At 43.3% G+C, this 16,525-nt stretch overlaps 1 protein-coding gene across 1 annotated transcript; it reads left to right on the top strand.

Annotated features, from left to right (window-relative positions):
• The first annotated feature begins 6,766 nt into the window (after nucleotides 1-6,766).
• Nucleotides 6,767-15,193, top strand: VIM (vimentin). Its single transcript, XM_062633701.1, has 9 exons — nucleotides 6,767-7,392; nucleotides 7,551-7,611; nucleotides 11,490-11,585; nucleotides 11,718-11,879; nucleotides 12,357-12,482; nucleotides 13,190-13,410; nucleotides 13,524-13,567; nucleotides 13,948-14,033; nucleotides 14,553-15,193. The coding sequence occupies exons 1-9, from the start codon at nucleotides 6,851-6,853 to the stop codon at nucleotides 14,592-14,594; spliced, it is 1,380 nt and encodes a 459-aa protein (XP_062489685.1). The 5' UTR covers nucleotides 6,767-6,850; the 3' UTR covers nucleotides 14,595-15,193.
• Nucleotides 15,194-16,525: the final 1,332 nt, after the last annotated feature.

Here is a 16,525-nt window from a genome sequence, read left to right as displayed (position 1 = left end):
AATAGCTCTTCCTGAAGAAATCTTCTTGCACAAGACATACACCAGTATGGACTGGCAGTGTCAGTATCCAGCTGTAGGGAGCTGGGCTGATTTAAGACTCTAGCAAATATGTTTCACATAATTCATAAGAGGAATACAATGGGAAAATGTTGGAACCATCTATCAGGAACCCTGCATGGCAGATAAGTCCCTGAGGATGACTTTACCGCAGTTACAGTGCCAAGTCAGATGTAGCACTCATCTCCTATGGTATAGGACACAGTTATTCAAAAGTGATCATAACTAAACTCAAGTAATGAACTAACTTAATTGTGCATAATTCCTATTGTCATTTCCAGCCCAAGCATCATTTATATTGTTGTAGTATTACTATTATATTACTAGTATTCTATTAGTATTATATATAATACTAATTATAGTCCTTCATCAGCAGGATATATCTCAAGATTTCCCATGATACCACAGAAGATGATTATTTTCGGAATACAACTGCAGGACAGTGGCATTACCATATTCAGGGTATCCCATGCCTCTGTCCTTGAAAGATCCTGACATCTGACCTGCATGATGTTTCATCCTGGTGTGCTTCAGACTTCCATAACAGGCTTGGTAACTTCCATATCATGGAGTTTATGGGAAATGCCTGATCCATGTCAAATAAACAGCCACAGGCATTGGCAAAAGTCTAAGTCAGCAAACTAAAGCATCTACAAAGCTCCTGCGTAGTTGCTGGGTCCTTCCTCCTGTCGTCCTACACAAGCTCTCTCCCACCCAATGACCAAATTCTTAGGGAAAATTTCAGGTAGATAGTGAATTTGTCTTTGTAATGGGAAGCAGGACACCTTCCCACCTGAAAAAATATGGATGCCTCCACTCTTCCAGATACTTGCTCTTTTCTTTCTCCAGCCATATGCACTATCTCCTCTATACGTACTTGATAAATTTTACATTCATTCCCTGTAGCCACAATATTTTGTGCATACTATCAGCTCAAATCTGGATCATCTTCCCTCCTCAATCCCAATTGGATTAATTAGCCATAGAGCTGAAAATTGAAAATTAGGGTAGAAAAAAATTAGGCAGAGAGCTGGCATGAAAAACAGCTTATCTTTTAGGAACTTGGTCTTCTCAGCTTTGGGGTGTGTGCGCCACCGCCTCCTCCCTTTGTAAGGAGCCAACTAATCTCAGAATGGCTAACACAATGTACGCTCAGTTTATGAGTCTCATTGGAACCAAGGATTTGGCACAAGAACTTGGACTGGGGAATCCACTAAAAACTTGGCCCTCGAGGAGCTCGTACTATTCTGCTTGTCCTGGGCATCTCAGAGGAAGAATGGAACAATTGCTGCATGCAATTAATGATTCCATTGCTGTGTTGTGCCTCTTCCTCAGAAAGGACTTCATCATTTCCTGGTATATCATGGCAAGAAAACATTATGCTGTTTATGCTTTGTGTATGTGATGGAACTGGGGGAGAGAGAAGAATGAAATCACTTCTCAGATTTAATTGTTTTTTGGCTAGGGTAGCTCTTTAAAGAGTTTGCCTTGAAAAATGTCAGCCAAAAAGAAGTAGTAAATGTCTAACTGACAGGGTTTATTAATGACATACTAGAATCACTTCTTTTAGCTTTTTCCAAAAAAGAGAATGAATGGATGGACCTCAAATTTAAAACAGTGATCCCAGACTAAAAGAAGCCCTGCACATTACACAACATTTTACACAGATCCTGATGAAAGCTTCAGCTGACTATGAAAAGAATCTGGTATTTAAGTTAAATGGTCTTACTAAAGTGCCTGTTGTGATCCTTGAACAGTTTCTTGGTCTTTAGCAAAATACAAATTTTGTGAAACAAGGAGAGCTAAAATTTCCAATTATCTACTTTTAGGCACCAAGGTCAACACTGAGGGACTGTATATTCTGGAAATTAGTTTTGCTTAAAGAGTTTCAGGTTGAGCATCGAGCCTCAAATCATGACAAACCTGTTGCCAGTTCGGAAAACCTTGTGCTCTCTGTCCCAGACATTGCCAAATGTATTGCTGACATTCAGCAGTCAGTGCTATTGCTAATAAGTTAGACAGAGTATACAGGCTGTCATAATTACGTTGTTGTTTAAGGGGTGGATTAAATAAATGGCAATACCTGTGATAGAACTGAAAAAACTTATCTTCCCTGTGTTGCTAGAACTGTGCATGGTGTTTGAGACAACCATGGGACTCAGGGCAGAGGCTTTGGAAATGAGTACCTGATTTGGTACAGAAATGTCCTGTTTTGATACATAAAACTTCCTATCTTGGCAGTTAGAAGCCATAGGAGAGGGAAACTTTATGCACGATAATAATAATTTCTGGAAATGTAAGCCATGCAACTGGGTGGCATGAGTCATGTACAAAACACTTCCCTAGTGATGAAACCCCTGCCAGTTTCATATAGTTAATTTTACATTGAAATATAATATTGCCAATATTATATTTCCAAGAGAGACTTGGCTTGTTTAATAATATAACCAAGAGAGACTTGGTTAGTTTTGAGTATAGAGCCTAGTAATTTCCTTGTAAAAATCAGCAACCAGTCACTCCAGTTTGATGTGGTTTGCAACACTGGCAACAACTGCGGGCAACATAATTTTAAAAATACATTTCGTAAAAGAATTTGCGGATTTCTTTCCTAAGAAAGACCATAATTAGTCAGAGAAGTTACTCACAAGGGGAGACTGCAACACCTCCACATTTAGATGTTCTGCAGCCCGGTGGTATTCAAAAACCTAAATCAGCTTCTCCCAGGCAGTGTGCAGGGAGATGTAGTCTCAGGGTTCAGGAAAACCAGCTCTTCCTTGGATGCACTGGCCTTTCTTGGGGGCCCCTCAATTATACCTGGCTCCCAGCTAAAGGGAGGGACTGGCCCCAACTGAAGTTCTAGAGATAGAATCCATTTTTTAGAAATAGGAACCTTTCTGTTTTCAAAACCATAGCAGTCTTAGTCTTTTCATATCACAGCTGAAGGAGGAAGTGCTCTTTCAGAAGTGAAAGCACTCACTCAAGTGATAGACCACAGCACTTGCTGTGGCTGTGCATTACGGAGAGTCCCTGTTCAGTCAGCTCAAGAGTCTTTCATACCCTCATGCTAAAGTAGGTCCCTTTTGCCTTGAGTTTGTTCAATATTCGTGGAGCAGGGGAAAAGTGTGAAGGAATGTGTCTATGGCCCCATGCATGCCAAGGCTTAAGGTTGCTGTATGATACTGACAACAAAAGTGATTGCATTTGCATCACAGAATGTTTTTCATGGGTATTTAATATTTATGGGTCATTTGACACCTCCTGGAAGCAGAAACTTTACTAAAAGTGCATAAATCTGATTAATGAAAGCACTCACATCTGCTTAGTCAAGGTCTATAGTCAGTGGAAAGCACATTCAATATTTGGACTAAATTTCTCTAGTTTCTTACTGTTTAAATGAAATGGCAGCTCAAAAAAAAAAAAAAAAGAATGACAATTTTTTTCATGGATGTTTTCAGACCAACAAGTATTTGTGCAAGAAAATCTGACTGTCATAAGGACCTTTTCATTTTTAGTGTAACAGATTCTCAGTATAAAGCCATTCAGGCACCCATACCCTCTCCCTGTGCACACACATTTTTCCTTTTAATGAAAGTTACACAACAACCTAGTTTTTTTGCTACACTTCTAGGGCTTGATTCCATATGTCATTCTTGGCAGTGAACCAATGCATCAATTCTGTGGTAAAGAAAAGCCAAAAAATGCCAAGATCAATTTTGCAGTGTGAGCTGAAAGGCTCACAATAAAAATACCTATTTCTTTTTTTTTAAGAGTGCCATTGGCTTACCTCTGAGCTACCTCTGTTAGAGGTGTGACACTGCAAGCTGACCAGGCAGCTGACTGACTACATACTGGAATTGCAAATGAAGGCATCACAATAAAAAACCACAAGTGACACATAACAGTTGATGAATAATCCCAACATGGTGTTTAGTGATGCTGTCTCCCTTGTGAAAGACATGGTCAAGATCCTGACCAGCCACAGTCTCTGAGAGTCCTATAGCACTGAGATAGAGTCTTTCCTGACAAGCACTGTGGAGATCTTTTTGCATTTGAAGAGACCAGTTTTTGTTCCCCTTTGGGGTTTGGGATACAAATGTGTGTTGAATTTATTAGAGCCTTACAAGAAACTTAGAGCTTTCTCCATTTATGCATCTGCGTAAGTGCCAACCAGCAAAAGGCACTTAAAGGTTTATTGTAGTCCTGACAGCTGACAATATCTTAACATTTCTAGAAAAATTTTGTAGTAAGAAACAGCAATGAGGCAGGTGGCCAAGAGTACATATGGCAGTGGTGACATAAACATATGGAAACTACATTTAAAACATGGGGGTGTGGTGTCATATTTATTTGCTAAAACAAACACCTCCTTGTATTTTAGGGGCAAAGCAATTTTTGAATGAAGGCTGATTGTTGCATGTGTGTACCGTTAAAGGTTATGTGGAGTGTGAGTTGTGCTCCATTAGGAAAAAAAGATTGGATACAGCACACCTTTTAAAAAAACAACAATCTACTACAACTATCAGTACTTCTGAGTAAAATATCTTTACTCTGTGAGGTTGTTGGTTATGCAGTGGTTTACTTTTTTGCCTGCTCGTAGGAGTGTGTACTTTTCTGCCAGGGCTCACAAAAGCTTACAGCTCGAACTTGATGGCTTAAATAAAGAGCTAGGAGAGGGTCAGACAGCACAACAGAACTGATGCATGGGGCAAAGCAGTTGATGTCGTCTACCTGCACTAGTGCAAAGCGTTCGATATTGTCCTGCATGACATCCTTGTCTCTAAACTGGAGACACATAAATTTGAAGGATGGACCACTTGGTGGGTAAAGAACTGGCTGGATGGCCACACGCAAAGAGTCATGGTCAATGGCTCAATGTCCAAAATGGGGACTGGTTACAAGTGGTGGCCCTCAGGGGTCGGTGTTGGGACCGATCCTGTTCAACGTCTTTGTTGGCAACAAGGACAGTGGGATTGAGTGCGCCCTCAGCAAGTTTGCCGATGACACCAAGCTGTGTGGTCCAATTGATACGCTGGAGGGAAGGAATGCCATCCAGAGGGATCCTGACACACTTCTGAGGCGGGCCAATGCCAACCTCATGAAGTTCAACAAAGTGTGAAGACCTCACAGCAACCTTCCAGTATCTGAAGGGCATCTACAGGGATGCTGGAGAGGGACTCTTCAGCAGACTGTAGCAGTAGGACAAGGGGAAATGGTTTTAAACTAAAACAGGGGAAGTTCAGGTTGGATATAAGGAAAAAGTTTACTGTGAGGGTGGTGAAGTGGTAAATGCTCTGTCCCTGGCAGTGTTCAAGGCCAGGTTGGACAGAGCTCTGGGCAACATGGTCTAGTGTAAGGCATCCCTGCCCATGGCAAGGGAGTTGGAACCAGATTATCTTAAGGTCCATTGTAACCCTAGCTATCGTATGAGCCTATGATTCTATGAGTTATGCTTTGGCCACTCAAGTTCTAAATTATCTAAATGACAGGGATTCTGTCATCTCCTTTAAATAACTTCAACATCCCAACTGAAAACAGTCTGCTGCTACTTAGTCATAAGGTTTTTTTCTGTTAAATTTTATGCCATTGCCATTGCTTTGTACATCATTCTCCTCTACCACTGGTAGCCCCATCTTGACAGTAAAATTGCTCTTGAAACACTGGGATTTTTGTGTGGCCATTTATGCTATGCGCATAGAATATTTGCAGATCATGTCTAATTAATAATTATCATTTTATCTGTTGGGTACAAGAGACAAAAGTCTGTTGGATACAACAGTGTGGAGACAAGCCTCTGTTAAGTCTGCCACTATCCCAGTTATTAGAAGGACTGCATCCAGATCCTAATGGCAGCTATTTCAATAATGTTTTGTCCACACTAAAAAAAACAAACAAACTAAAATCAGTTATTGCTGGGATCATTGTTACAATGATGGCAGAATTAACCCTTAGTTGTGTAAATGCTCCCCCAGCTACACATTTAGGCTGTAAGGGTTGTATTTTCAGCCCAGAAGTGGAATCTAAGATTGCTGTGGTGGGGGAAGCTTAAGACACAGAGACATTATTTTTCAGACATTTGGCAGCCCTTTGTGAATAGTTAGCATCACTCTTCCCTGATCTTACTCTTTCAGAAAGCTAAGAAAGAAAAGAAACAAGTTCTCAAGAAGATACATGTATATACACATCATACCTAAAGAGGATTTTTTTGATGCATGCATCCTGGATTATTTATTTTGCCTGTCCTGCGGCACAACATTAAGTCTGCTGCCCCTCCCTGGAGTCACCGCGCTAACTCTGGGGGGGGGGGGGGACGGGGGGGAGCAGCGAGAAGCAAGGGAGAGCTCAACGCCCGCTGCTGTAACCCCGTCCTCGCCTTGCCGGGGCTCTCCTACGGCCCCGCCTCCGGGCCACGTCCCGCAGCCCCGAGATGAAACCTGCCGGCCCTAGGGTCCCGCCGCGCCGGGAAGCCGCGGTGTGCTGCCACCTCTCCCCGCTCCGCCGCCCGCCTTTGTGTCCGCAACAGCCCGCGGCCCCCCCGCATCCCCCCTTGCCCCGGGGGCCGCCGCCCCCTCCCCGCGAGGCGAGGCGAGGCGAGGCGAGGCGCGGTGCGGGAGAGGCGGCGATTGGCGGCGGGCGGCGGAAGGCGGGCGGGCGGCCATCGGCGGGGCGGGCCCCGCTGCGGGCGTTGGCCCCCCATAAGAAGGGGCCCCGGGCAGCACCGCCGCCCTTGTTCGCCCGTCGTGCCGCCCAGCAGCTCCGCTCCGGTCCCGGATTACAAAGCCGAACCGCCGCCGCCATGAGCATCAGCACTAAGAACTCGTCGTACCGCCGCATGTTCGGCGGGGGCACCCGCCCCAGCACCGGCACCCGCTACATCACCTCCAGCACCCGCTACTCGCTGGGCAGCTCGCTGCGACCCAGCACCGCCCGGTACGTGTCCGCCTCGCCCGGAGGCATGTACGCCAGCAAGACGACGTCGGTGCGGCTGCGGAGCAGCATGCCGCCCATGCGGCTCCACGACTCCGTGGACTTCTCCCTGGCCGACGCCATCAACACGGAGTTCAAGGCGAACCGCACCAACGAGAAGGTGGAGCTGCAGGAGCTCAATGACCGCTTCGCCAACTACATCGACAAGGTGCGCTTCCTCGAGCAGCAGAACAAGATCCTCCTGGCCGAGCTGGAGCAGCTCAAGGGCAAGGGCACGTCCCGCCTGGGCGACCTGTATGAGGAGGAGATGCGGGAGCTGCGGCGGCAGGTGGACCAGCTCACCAACGACAAGGCACGCGTGGAGGTGGAGCGGGACAACCTCGCCGACGACATCATGAGGCTGAGGGAGAAGTGAGTGTGCGAGGGAAGAGCGGGAAGGGCTCAGAACCACCTCCCGGGCGGGACCCTGACCGTTCCGAGCCGGGCTGGAGGGGGGGGGGGGCGCGGGAGGCTTAGAGGGGGCTGGGGGGACCCCCACACTCTCCTCACCGTTGTCTCGCCCCTTCTAGGTTGCAAGAGGAGATGCTTCAGAGGGAGGAAGCTGAGAATACCCTGCAGTCCTTCAGACAGGTTCGAGGGGGCTGGAGGAGGGGCGGGAGCTGGAGGAGAGCCCGAGGTGGTGGTGGGACGGGAGGGTGGGACTGCAGGAGTTGGCTTTCCTCGCACAAAGGAATCCCGTCGGTTCTCACGCAGACCCTCCTTGTTTTCTTTAGGGGGATGCTGCGGTCTGCAGGGAGGGGAGGAAAACTATTGTCTTGCTTTATCCAAGTCTAGCCTGTTTTACAAAAAGCGCTCCGATGTGGAATCGCTTTCTGATCCAATAAAAATGAAAGGGGGGCCATCTGCTCGCTTGGCTGAAGGGTATTAATGGTTTCTATGGGATTCACCGTGGAATGCAGATAGAGGCATTATGGCAAGTGTGGTGGCAGCAGATTGAAATAATAGATCCCTTTGTGTCGGAGGGGAGGGTGCAGTGGGCTGAATTCTTACTACATGTGTAATGGTGTGAGCATGTTTGTAGCCGAAAGTGCCCATCATGTGTATGGTCCAGTTTTTACATAAACCAGAGCTCCCTTTTAATGAATCACTTTGGTTGGTGCATGACTGGACAGCCGTTCCAAATTTAAGTTTTTTCATATGGGTGTTGCCTGCCGACATGCAGCAGCAGACAATTTGTTCCTTGGGGTGAGGTCGCAGCAGGCAAGCCTGCCTCCTATGGATGTCCCTTAAGAACACAGAATTCATTCTCTGTAAAAGATGTTAACATAAGAAACAAGTTGCCTTAAGTGCTTCGCTTCTGTACGATGTTATGTGATGTTACCGGGATAAACTAAAACCTATGTGACAGCCAGAACCAACTGTGCAAACAGTGTTCAAAAAGTGTTAAGCTCAGGATTTCACATATGCAAAACCAGCTTTCAACTTGGATTAAGTCTTGTTTGGAGTAGGAGGTTATTTTGGAATGTGCTTTCTCAAAACAAGGTCTTTTCCCAAGAACTGCTGGTGAGAAACAGTATTGGTAGCATTCCTCCTGCCTGGAAGGGATTGTCGTTATCTCCAGACAGCTGGACATGGGCTGACTTCATCCCAAAAGTCTTCTTAGACGTTAGTGGTGTCACCATTCAGGAAATCATCACTTGATCATTACTTGAGTGTCTGTGTTTCCCTGGCTAAGGCTCTTGACTACAGTATATTTATAGTCTCTGAAGGAGAGCAGGTGTCTTGGTGAGGTAATATGTGGAAACCGGGAGACCTACTGCTGTTTGCAGTCTGGGAATTGAGAGTCTTTGCTGGGGGAACAGAAGCTTGAAACAAAACAGTTTAAGATGCTGCCTTAACTTTAGCTTCTTTTTTTTCCGACTGCTAAGCCAACAGAATGTCCCATGCAGAAGCACTTAAGCTTTAAAGAACCTAATCTGTTCTGATTCCTTGCTGAATTTGGTTGAAGAGTCCTTTGAGTTAAGGCTGGCTTTTAAATGATCTTTCCTACTTAAGTGGTGTACTTCAAGGCATGTCTGCCTCAATTTCAATCAGTTAAATTTTGTGAAGGCTCTAGGCTTTTAAGTCAACTTTGCTTTGCGTATATTCCACATTCATTATCCAGCTCCCCCCTGGGCTGTGGAAAAATTATTCAGGAGCTGAGCCTCTACCAAATCTGTGTGTGCAGTACAATCAGAACTGGATCCACTTAACCTCCTGAGGTGTAGCTTATGCATAAGAATTGTAAATCATTGTAGAAACACTACAGTAAATCTACTCATGACATAAGTGGTGCATTCAGGTGTGTTTGATTTGAACAACACTATATTTAATTTTTCCTTACAATGAAAGGATAGGCTTAACATCTGTTTCAGCATAAGTATTACTGTCCTGCAAGTGAAATTAAATTCAGAGGACACGGAAGTTGAAACATTCTTTACTTTCCATCCTGCAAACTCTCAGTTTAAAAAAAAAAAAATAAATATAGAAAAGCACTGCTCTTTATTAAACAATTATATTCTTGGTTCTTGCACTGGAAAGTTGTATACATTAATCTGGAACACTTTAGCAGGTACTTTATTATTCTGGTATAGCATCAAATTTCCTTGATGAAGCAGTTGTATAGTTCAGTATTCTAAAAGAAAGTGGACAAATGTTTGAACTTAAACTTTATATTTCTCAAAGCTGCTTGCTTTGACAACTCATATGTACTGTGAATTTTAATTTATTCTCCTGAGCAAAGATATGATTTTATTCATATGCTGAGGGCTGTACTACATAAAATGACGCTAAAGGCTCAGTGAGATCTTCTCTTTGGGACAAAATAAGCATCACAGTTGGTGAGAAAGTTGTTTGCTGCAGTTTTGCCAGTTACTCTGGCAGCAAGGAATAGGTCCTGAACCTAGGACAAGACTGACAGGTCTGCTCCTGGCTAACATGAGGTTTTTCTAAAGTAACCATGGATGCTCAACCCTGCAAACTGTGGCTGGCATTAAAGAATCTCCTAGGATAAAGTTAGTGCTTTGTCCAGTTGCATGTATGGATGCTTTACACTTGGTTTGCTCAGGTTACAGGTAGCTTATTAATTTGTGTTTCTCTGTACATCTGGGAAGTACAGATACATTGATTCTTTACTCCCTAACTTAATGATAAGGTACATAGTAAAATACACACCATATAGTCTGAAGTGTCTTCATTTTAAGATGCTTTCAATTTATTATAAGCTCCTAAAAATCCTTTATCTGTTCAGTTGTCCTGAAAAAAATTGATAGGATGTAGGTTTCTTTAAAATCCACTGGAAACTCTTTGGTTGTCTGTGCGTACATGTTGGGCCACAGCCATATAATTTCCTACCAAAATGATATCCAGTAGGAGAACAAATGAATGAATGAATTCTCTGAATTGAAAAAAAGAGCCTATGTGAGTGTGGGTGTAACACTGAAAACGATAGGGAAGTTCTGGGGTGTTTTACTGGGTAAAGAAGGTGGAAGAATTATTCTGGAGCAAGAACCTTACCCCAGAGTAAGAGGGATACAAGGAATGGCTTTCTAAGAGTCCAAAGAAAACACTCCTTATTTCAAAAGTGCCATAAAAGTGAGAACTGCTGATTAGGAATGCTTATGTGTTGGGCAGTCCAAAATAGCTTTAAAGTAAGCTGTGAAACCCTGGTATATTACCATGTGAATGTAAGCAGGAAGCCGTGTATTTAACTAGTATGAAAGTAACAGTTTTCCCCTTTTCAAGCTAATTGTCTTGCATGTTTAAGATGTAAGAAGTTACCAATCAATGTTTAGTCTTAAATTATGTTTTTGAACTAATTCAGGCAGCTTCCATGTAATATTCATGACATATTTTCTGTTAAGCCTTAAATGAATTTTTACTGTTGATTAAGACTATCTCCATCCAGCCAGAGGTGGAGTCTTTGGCAGCTACAGAGAGGGTGTAGGCAGTGATGACTAACTCTCTCTGCGTTTATGGTCATACCTTCCTTTTCTCAAGGGAGATCTGTCAAACCACTTGGAACCACAGTAAATGCTTGCAGTTCCTATATGTGCTTCACTAGCTTTATAAGTCTGTGGACCCAAAGGACTCTGTAGTTGATCGCCAAGGAGTCCATAAGAAATTAAGCCCTCTGGTAGGCATGTAGCCACATGGGTTGTAATTTAAGCCCCCACTGGAAAAAAAATGGAATTTTACAAATTGCAAGACTCGCTCTTTCTCAGTGTATGTTCTTGATCATGCTCAGCAATACACTTCATATTCTGCATAGTTCCCAAAATCACAATAAAGGTGCACGTAGTGGTCTCTGAGGCTAGGAGGTAGAAAAAAGGTTTTTCACAGCTCTTTATTTCATATTGTCTTGCCAGAAAGCTCAGGTGTAACATCAGTCTGTATGCTGCTGAGCCTGCTGTAAAAGACTTCTCTACATTAGTTTGGTAAGATTGCTAATTGTTCTTCTCTCTGGTCAGGATGTTGACAATGCCTCTCTGGCACGTCTTGACCTTGAGCGCAAAGTTGAGTCCCTGCAAGAGGAGATTGTCTTCTTGAAGAAGCTTCATGATGAGGTAAGCTGAATAAAAAGGTACTGACAGCCTAGTGAGCAAGTAAGCTGTTCACTAGTTCTGGCCCAGAGTCTCAATCTGTGTACGCTCCATATGCTGTCATGTAGTAACACTGAGTGTCTGCTTCTCTCTAAGGAAATTCGAGAACTGCAGGCCCAACTCCAGGAACAGCACATCCAAATTGATATGGATGTTTCTAAGCCTGATCTTACTGCTGCCCTGCGTGACGTTCGCCAACAGTATGAAAGCGTTGCTGCTAAGAATCTTCAGGAAGCTGAAGAGTGGTACAAGTCCAAAGTAAGTCAAATCTGTTCAGATGCATCAGGCGCTCTTAACTGTACAGAAGAGCTTTGCTGTAGCTCAGAGGGAACTTGGTGTTCCTTCTGTCTCTCTACTGGACATGAACACAGCTGTAGCACAGTCTTCTTTAGTCTAGGAAGAGTGCAGCTGAAAACATTTTGTCCTGTAGAAGTACAGCATAGAGTGTACAGCATGGATCTGTACTCAGAGTCTTTCGTATATTGGATGAAATACTGGAGAAAGGAGTGAATTAATGGGAGAAAAGATGGGTAATATACAGGGCAGGGAAACAAATATGAAAGGTTTGATGACAAATTCTAATGTAACAATTAGAAAGGAATTTTAAGAGTAATGCTAGTATTTAAATGTTTTGGGTGTTGAGGCTTCAGTTGCCCTCAAATGCTGTGTTCCAAAAAAGCCTGTTACACCATTTATGTTGAAGGGTTATGCTAACCAAGCTGGGGATTTCCACAGTTTGCAGATCTCTCCGAAGCTGCTAATAGGAACAACGATGCCCTGCGCCAGGCCAAACAAGAAGCTAATGAATACCGCAGACAGATTCAGTCTCTCACCTGCGAAGTTGATGCCCTTAAGGGAAGCGTAAGTAGAAGACAGGAGTGGCTGGGACACTCTCCCCTTTGCAGCTTTAACACTGCAGCTTAATTGTTGATACAAATGTGAGTGCGGCTGATTGCCCATACAATACAGCTGCATATTAATACTTTTCAAAAGGATGCTGTGAGCTCAGTTTGCCCTACTGTGCACTGTTTAGATTGATACACTCAACTAGTCTTACTTAAGGTATAAGTGACAGGTTCATTCTTCTGCTACAATATTCACTGTTTATGTAACACTTTCTTGAAGTGCTTATGGCTTGTGTGTCAGGTACAGCTGAAGCTATAAAGAAGGCTGGAGGACCAGTGGAAAGGAGGTGCAAATCTTGCAGCTGCTAGAACCTGTGTGCCTTAAAGGGTAGCTTGAAATGGATGAAAGTGTGTAGTAAACCTGCAAATCCCCTCACTGAGGTCTGCCTGCATGCTGAATTGTACTGCATGTGTTGGGCTTACTGTAAGAGATTGCTTTGCCACCTGGTAGGACAAATACATGGCACACCTCAGATCAAGTAGCAGAATAATCCACCTTGACTTTGCAAGAGGAAGATAAGGCAATGAGAAACTTGGGACATGTCTGGGCATTTTCAGAAAGAATACTAACATAACTGCTTTTAAAAAAGAGAATTTAAAGGTCTTGAGGGTGGGGAAGAGTGGCTGAGCCGCAGCAGGGCTTGACTTTGTTATCTCTTCCAGAATGAATCCCTGGAGCGCCAAATGCATGAAATGGAGGAGAATTTTGCTGTCGAAGCTGCTAACTACCAAGACACTATTGGCCGTCTGCAGGATGAGATTCAGAACATGAAGGAAGAAATGGCTCGCCATCTCCGCGAGTACCAGGACCTGCTGAATGTAAAGATGGCTCTTGATATCGAGATTGCCACCTACAGAAAACTGCTGGAGGGTGAAGAGAGCAGGTAAACATCACATGCAGACAGTTTTCTAAATAGCAGTTACTTGAAGATGCTCTAGTGTCTGACTAGATGCGCCATGTCTGACTGTATCCATGTCTTCTTTTTTTTTCCTTCAGGATTAACATGCCTATTCCAACCTTTGCTTCTTTGAACCTGAGAGGTAAGCTGTTTTATTAGCAAAAGAGCCCTGGACAATTTCCTTTAGCATTTGAACTTGTATAAGTGCAGTTGTGTGTGTTTCTTAGATATAACTACATTATTTTCCATTACTTAAGCTTGGGTGGGTGGAGCAACTTTGTTCCTGGGCACAGATATTTTTAAATATCAGTGCACAGTGGGTGATTGGTTTAGATGCCTGCTGAAAGTGCTTTAAGGGGAACAGACAGAAGATGGAGAAGGTTAGCTTATTATTCAGAGCAGGAGACTTCTTCATATATAAATTAGGATTCTGAAAGTAGACACTAAAATCTGTTACTCCTCATCTTTTTTTGAGGAAGGACTTCATCTAGACTATGACTAATAATGCATTCTGTTCTGCAGAAACTAACATTGAGTCTCAGCCAATGGTTGACACTCACTCAAAGAGGACACTTCTAATTAAGACTGTCGAAACTAGAGATGGACAGGTTGGTGGCAACTTTATTTCTATCACAGCTGGTTTTACCTTAAAATACTCTTTAAATTTGTTTACTGGTCAGTGCAGCCTCTGTAGGGTAGTAGGTATTGAGTAGAACAGCATCTGTCAGTCTGAGTTGCATGACTGAACATACAAATGTAGCAAATGGCTTTTGTGGAAACAATTGCAATATTCATCTGATAGTGAAACCTTAAGTGGCTGATAGTTACCTGTGTAGTGAGTACTTGAGTTCAGCTGAGTTAGCAAGTTCTCAAAAGATTTCTCGCATCACCCAAGGAAAACGTGGCGATAAAGTGGTACTTGTTTGGGACAAGGAACTGCTTTCATACCAAGTCAAAGCTTAAATGGTTTGTGCGCACTCTTTGCCAACTAGAACTTCTCATCTAGAAGTGAGAGTTGATACCCGTTCGTTCATACTTCTGTGGTACCAGATGTTTGAATTCTATCTATAGAAAGCTCAACAATCTTCCTACTAAAACTTAATGCAAGCGTCTCTGTTTATCAACAGGTTATTAATGAGACTTCCCAGCATCATGATGACTTGGAGTAAAGCTGAAGTGAAGATGCATACTTATAAGTGCAGGAGAAATTCTTACCAGCAAGATTTAAAAAGTCCATGTCTTAAAGGAAGAAACAGCTTTCAAGTGCCTTTCTGCAGTTTTTCCATGAGCGCAAGATTATTATGCTAGGAAATAGGTCTTAGATCTTGCAAACTGACTCTCCCTGAAAGATTAGAGTTTACAATGGAGTCTAGTTTACAAATAGCAATATCTTGTGCTGCAATACTGTTTTTAAGTATCTGAATTCAATAAAACTGCTTTTTCCAGCACAGTATGAGCAACCTGTCGCTACTTCAATAAATCTTTGGAAAATGGCTATTGATGTGTTCTAATTTGTTAACTTTATGACTTTCTGGAAAGCCATAACATCATAATGCTGGAATTACTGTACGGTTGACATCTAGTACTGGTTGTGTGGATTGCTGTTTTTTTCAGTTTAACTAGATAAACTGTCTTACTCATTTACTGCTTAGGTTTTGGAACCAACTAAAATGGACTATAACTGGCAGATGCATAATGTATTATGATATTTCTTATCACTTGAATAAAATCTGATACTTCAAGCTAATAAAAATTAATCTTGCTTTCATATACTAGTTAATCTAGTTACTAAGAGCTAAGAATTCCCAAAATACCTTAAGACTCAGCTCTATAAGACATAGTAGTTAAGTGGCTGTGAAATAGTTCACGCAAACCCTTATCTGCAAAAGCAGCTTTCATAAGTTAACAGCTGACTTCATTTTCCAGGAAAGACTAGTTCCCAAAGGCTTGTCTGTATTACAGAAGTTAAACGAAGTCTTCAGCTGAAGTGAGGGTTAGATGTAGAGAAAATTAATGTATAGAGAGAATAACTTGCCTTGCTGCTGACTTCATTCCAGGATTTAAACCCCTTTAAGTGGAGTTCTCCTTTTCAGGGGAGCCACTGTGCTTTGTGTTTTCTACTGAACATCAGCCGAACTGCAGAAGGGGGAACTAAAAACTCCTGTTTGGCCTGCCATAGTCTTCTAGCAGGCAGAAATGAAAGGTTGAACACTTAGGCACTTGGAAGCTTTCTTCTGCAGAGTAAGGTATTTCTCAAATTGACACATAGTCAAAACCTCAGCACAGCTCTTACCCCACAAAAATTGCTACTCTGTTCTGTATTGCTCCTTCTGTAAAGCCTGTTTTTTGTAAGCTTTCACTTGGACACAGTTTTTGTGCAGTAAGTTCAAACTGGAGTTGTTTGGCAAGTGTGAATTGTATTCGGTCTTTGTTCAAGGTGATGGTAATAGTTCCATATACAGACATTGTCACATGCACCCGGGAACGGATCTGTAAGAAAAACTTGCTTGTCTTATAGGTAAGTTACTGTTATCCTCACTGACAGGGATGAAAACCCTGCATTTTTCATCCTTATGAAGCTCTTCCGTTTACTCCAGCGCATGACCAACCAGATGCAGTGCAGGCACTGGAGTAAGGGGGCAGTAGACTCCACTTTTTGTGCCCCGGTTGTCTGCCGCACGAGGTGAGATCTGCAGGGAGGATGCTGAAGAGGGAGGTGAGGAATGCGTGCGGTGTGCTGCAGCCCTCTTACGGCTCAGACACATGGGTGTCACACAGCCTGCATGCAGGGGCTTAGGCGTGACTGCAGTTTTCATCTTTGACTCTCCCGGGGGAAGTGCTGAAGCTGTTCTTTGCTGCAGAAAAGCAGTTCACTTTTCAAACAAGGCGAGGTGATGCTGTTCTTACCCTGTTTGTCTCTAGTAAGTGTTTATAGAGGACTTCAGCCTCTCACTTCCACCTCCCAGCAAGTCAGAGGGAAGTTTCCTCTTCCCCATTACGCTGCACTTGGGCTGATGTTCAGCAAAGCATACAAATCTGTTTGGCTGGAATACGTGCTTCTTGAGCTTGGTGCTTTAGGTGCTCACCTGAGAGAAAAGTC

This window comes from Pezoporus occidentalis, unplaced genomic scaffold (assembly GCF_034315485.1).
Source record: "Pezoporus occidentalis ecotype Australia unplaced genomic scaffold, CSIRO_AGI_Poc_V1 ctg40, whole genome shotgun sequence".
Lineage (NCBI taxonomy): Eukaryota > Metazoa > Chordata > Aves > Psittaciformes > Psittacidae > Pezoporus > Pezoporus occidentalis.
The sequence above is the reverse complement of the archived record's forward strand: the minus strand, read 5'-3'. Positions and strand labels throughout refer to the sequence as shown.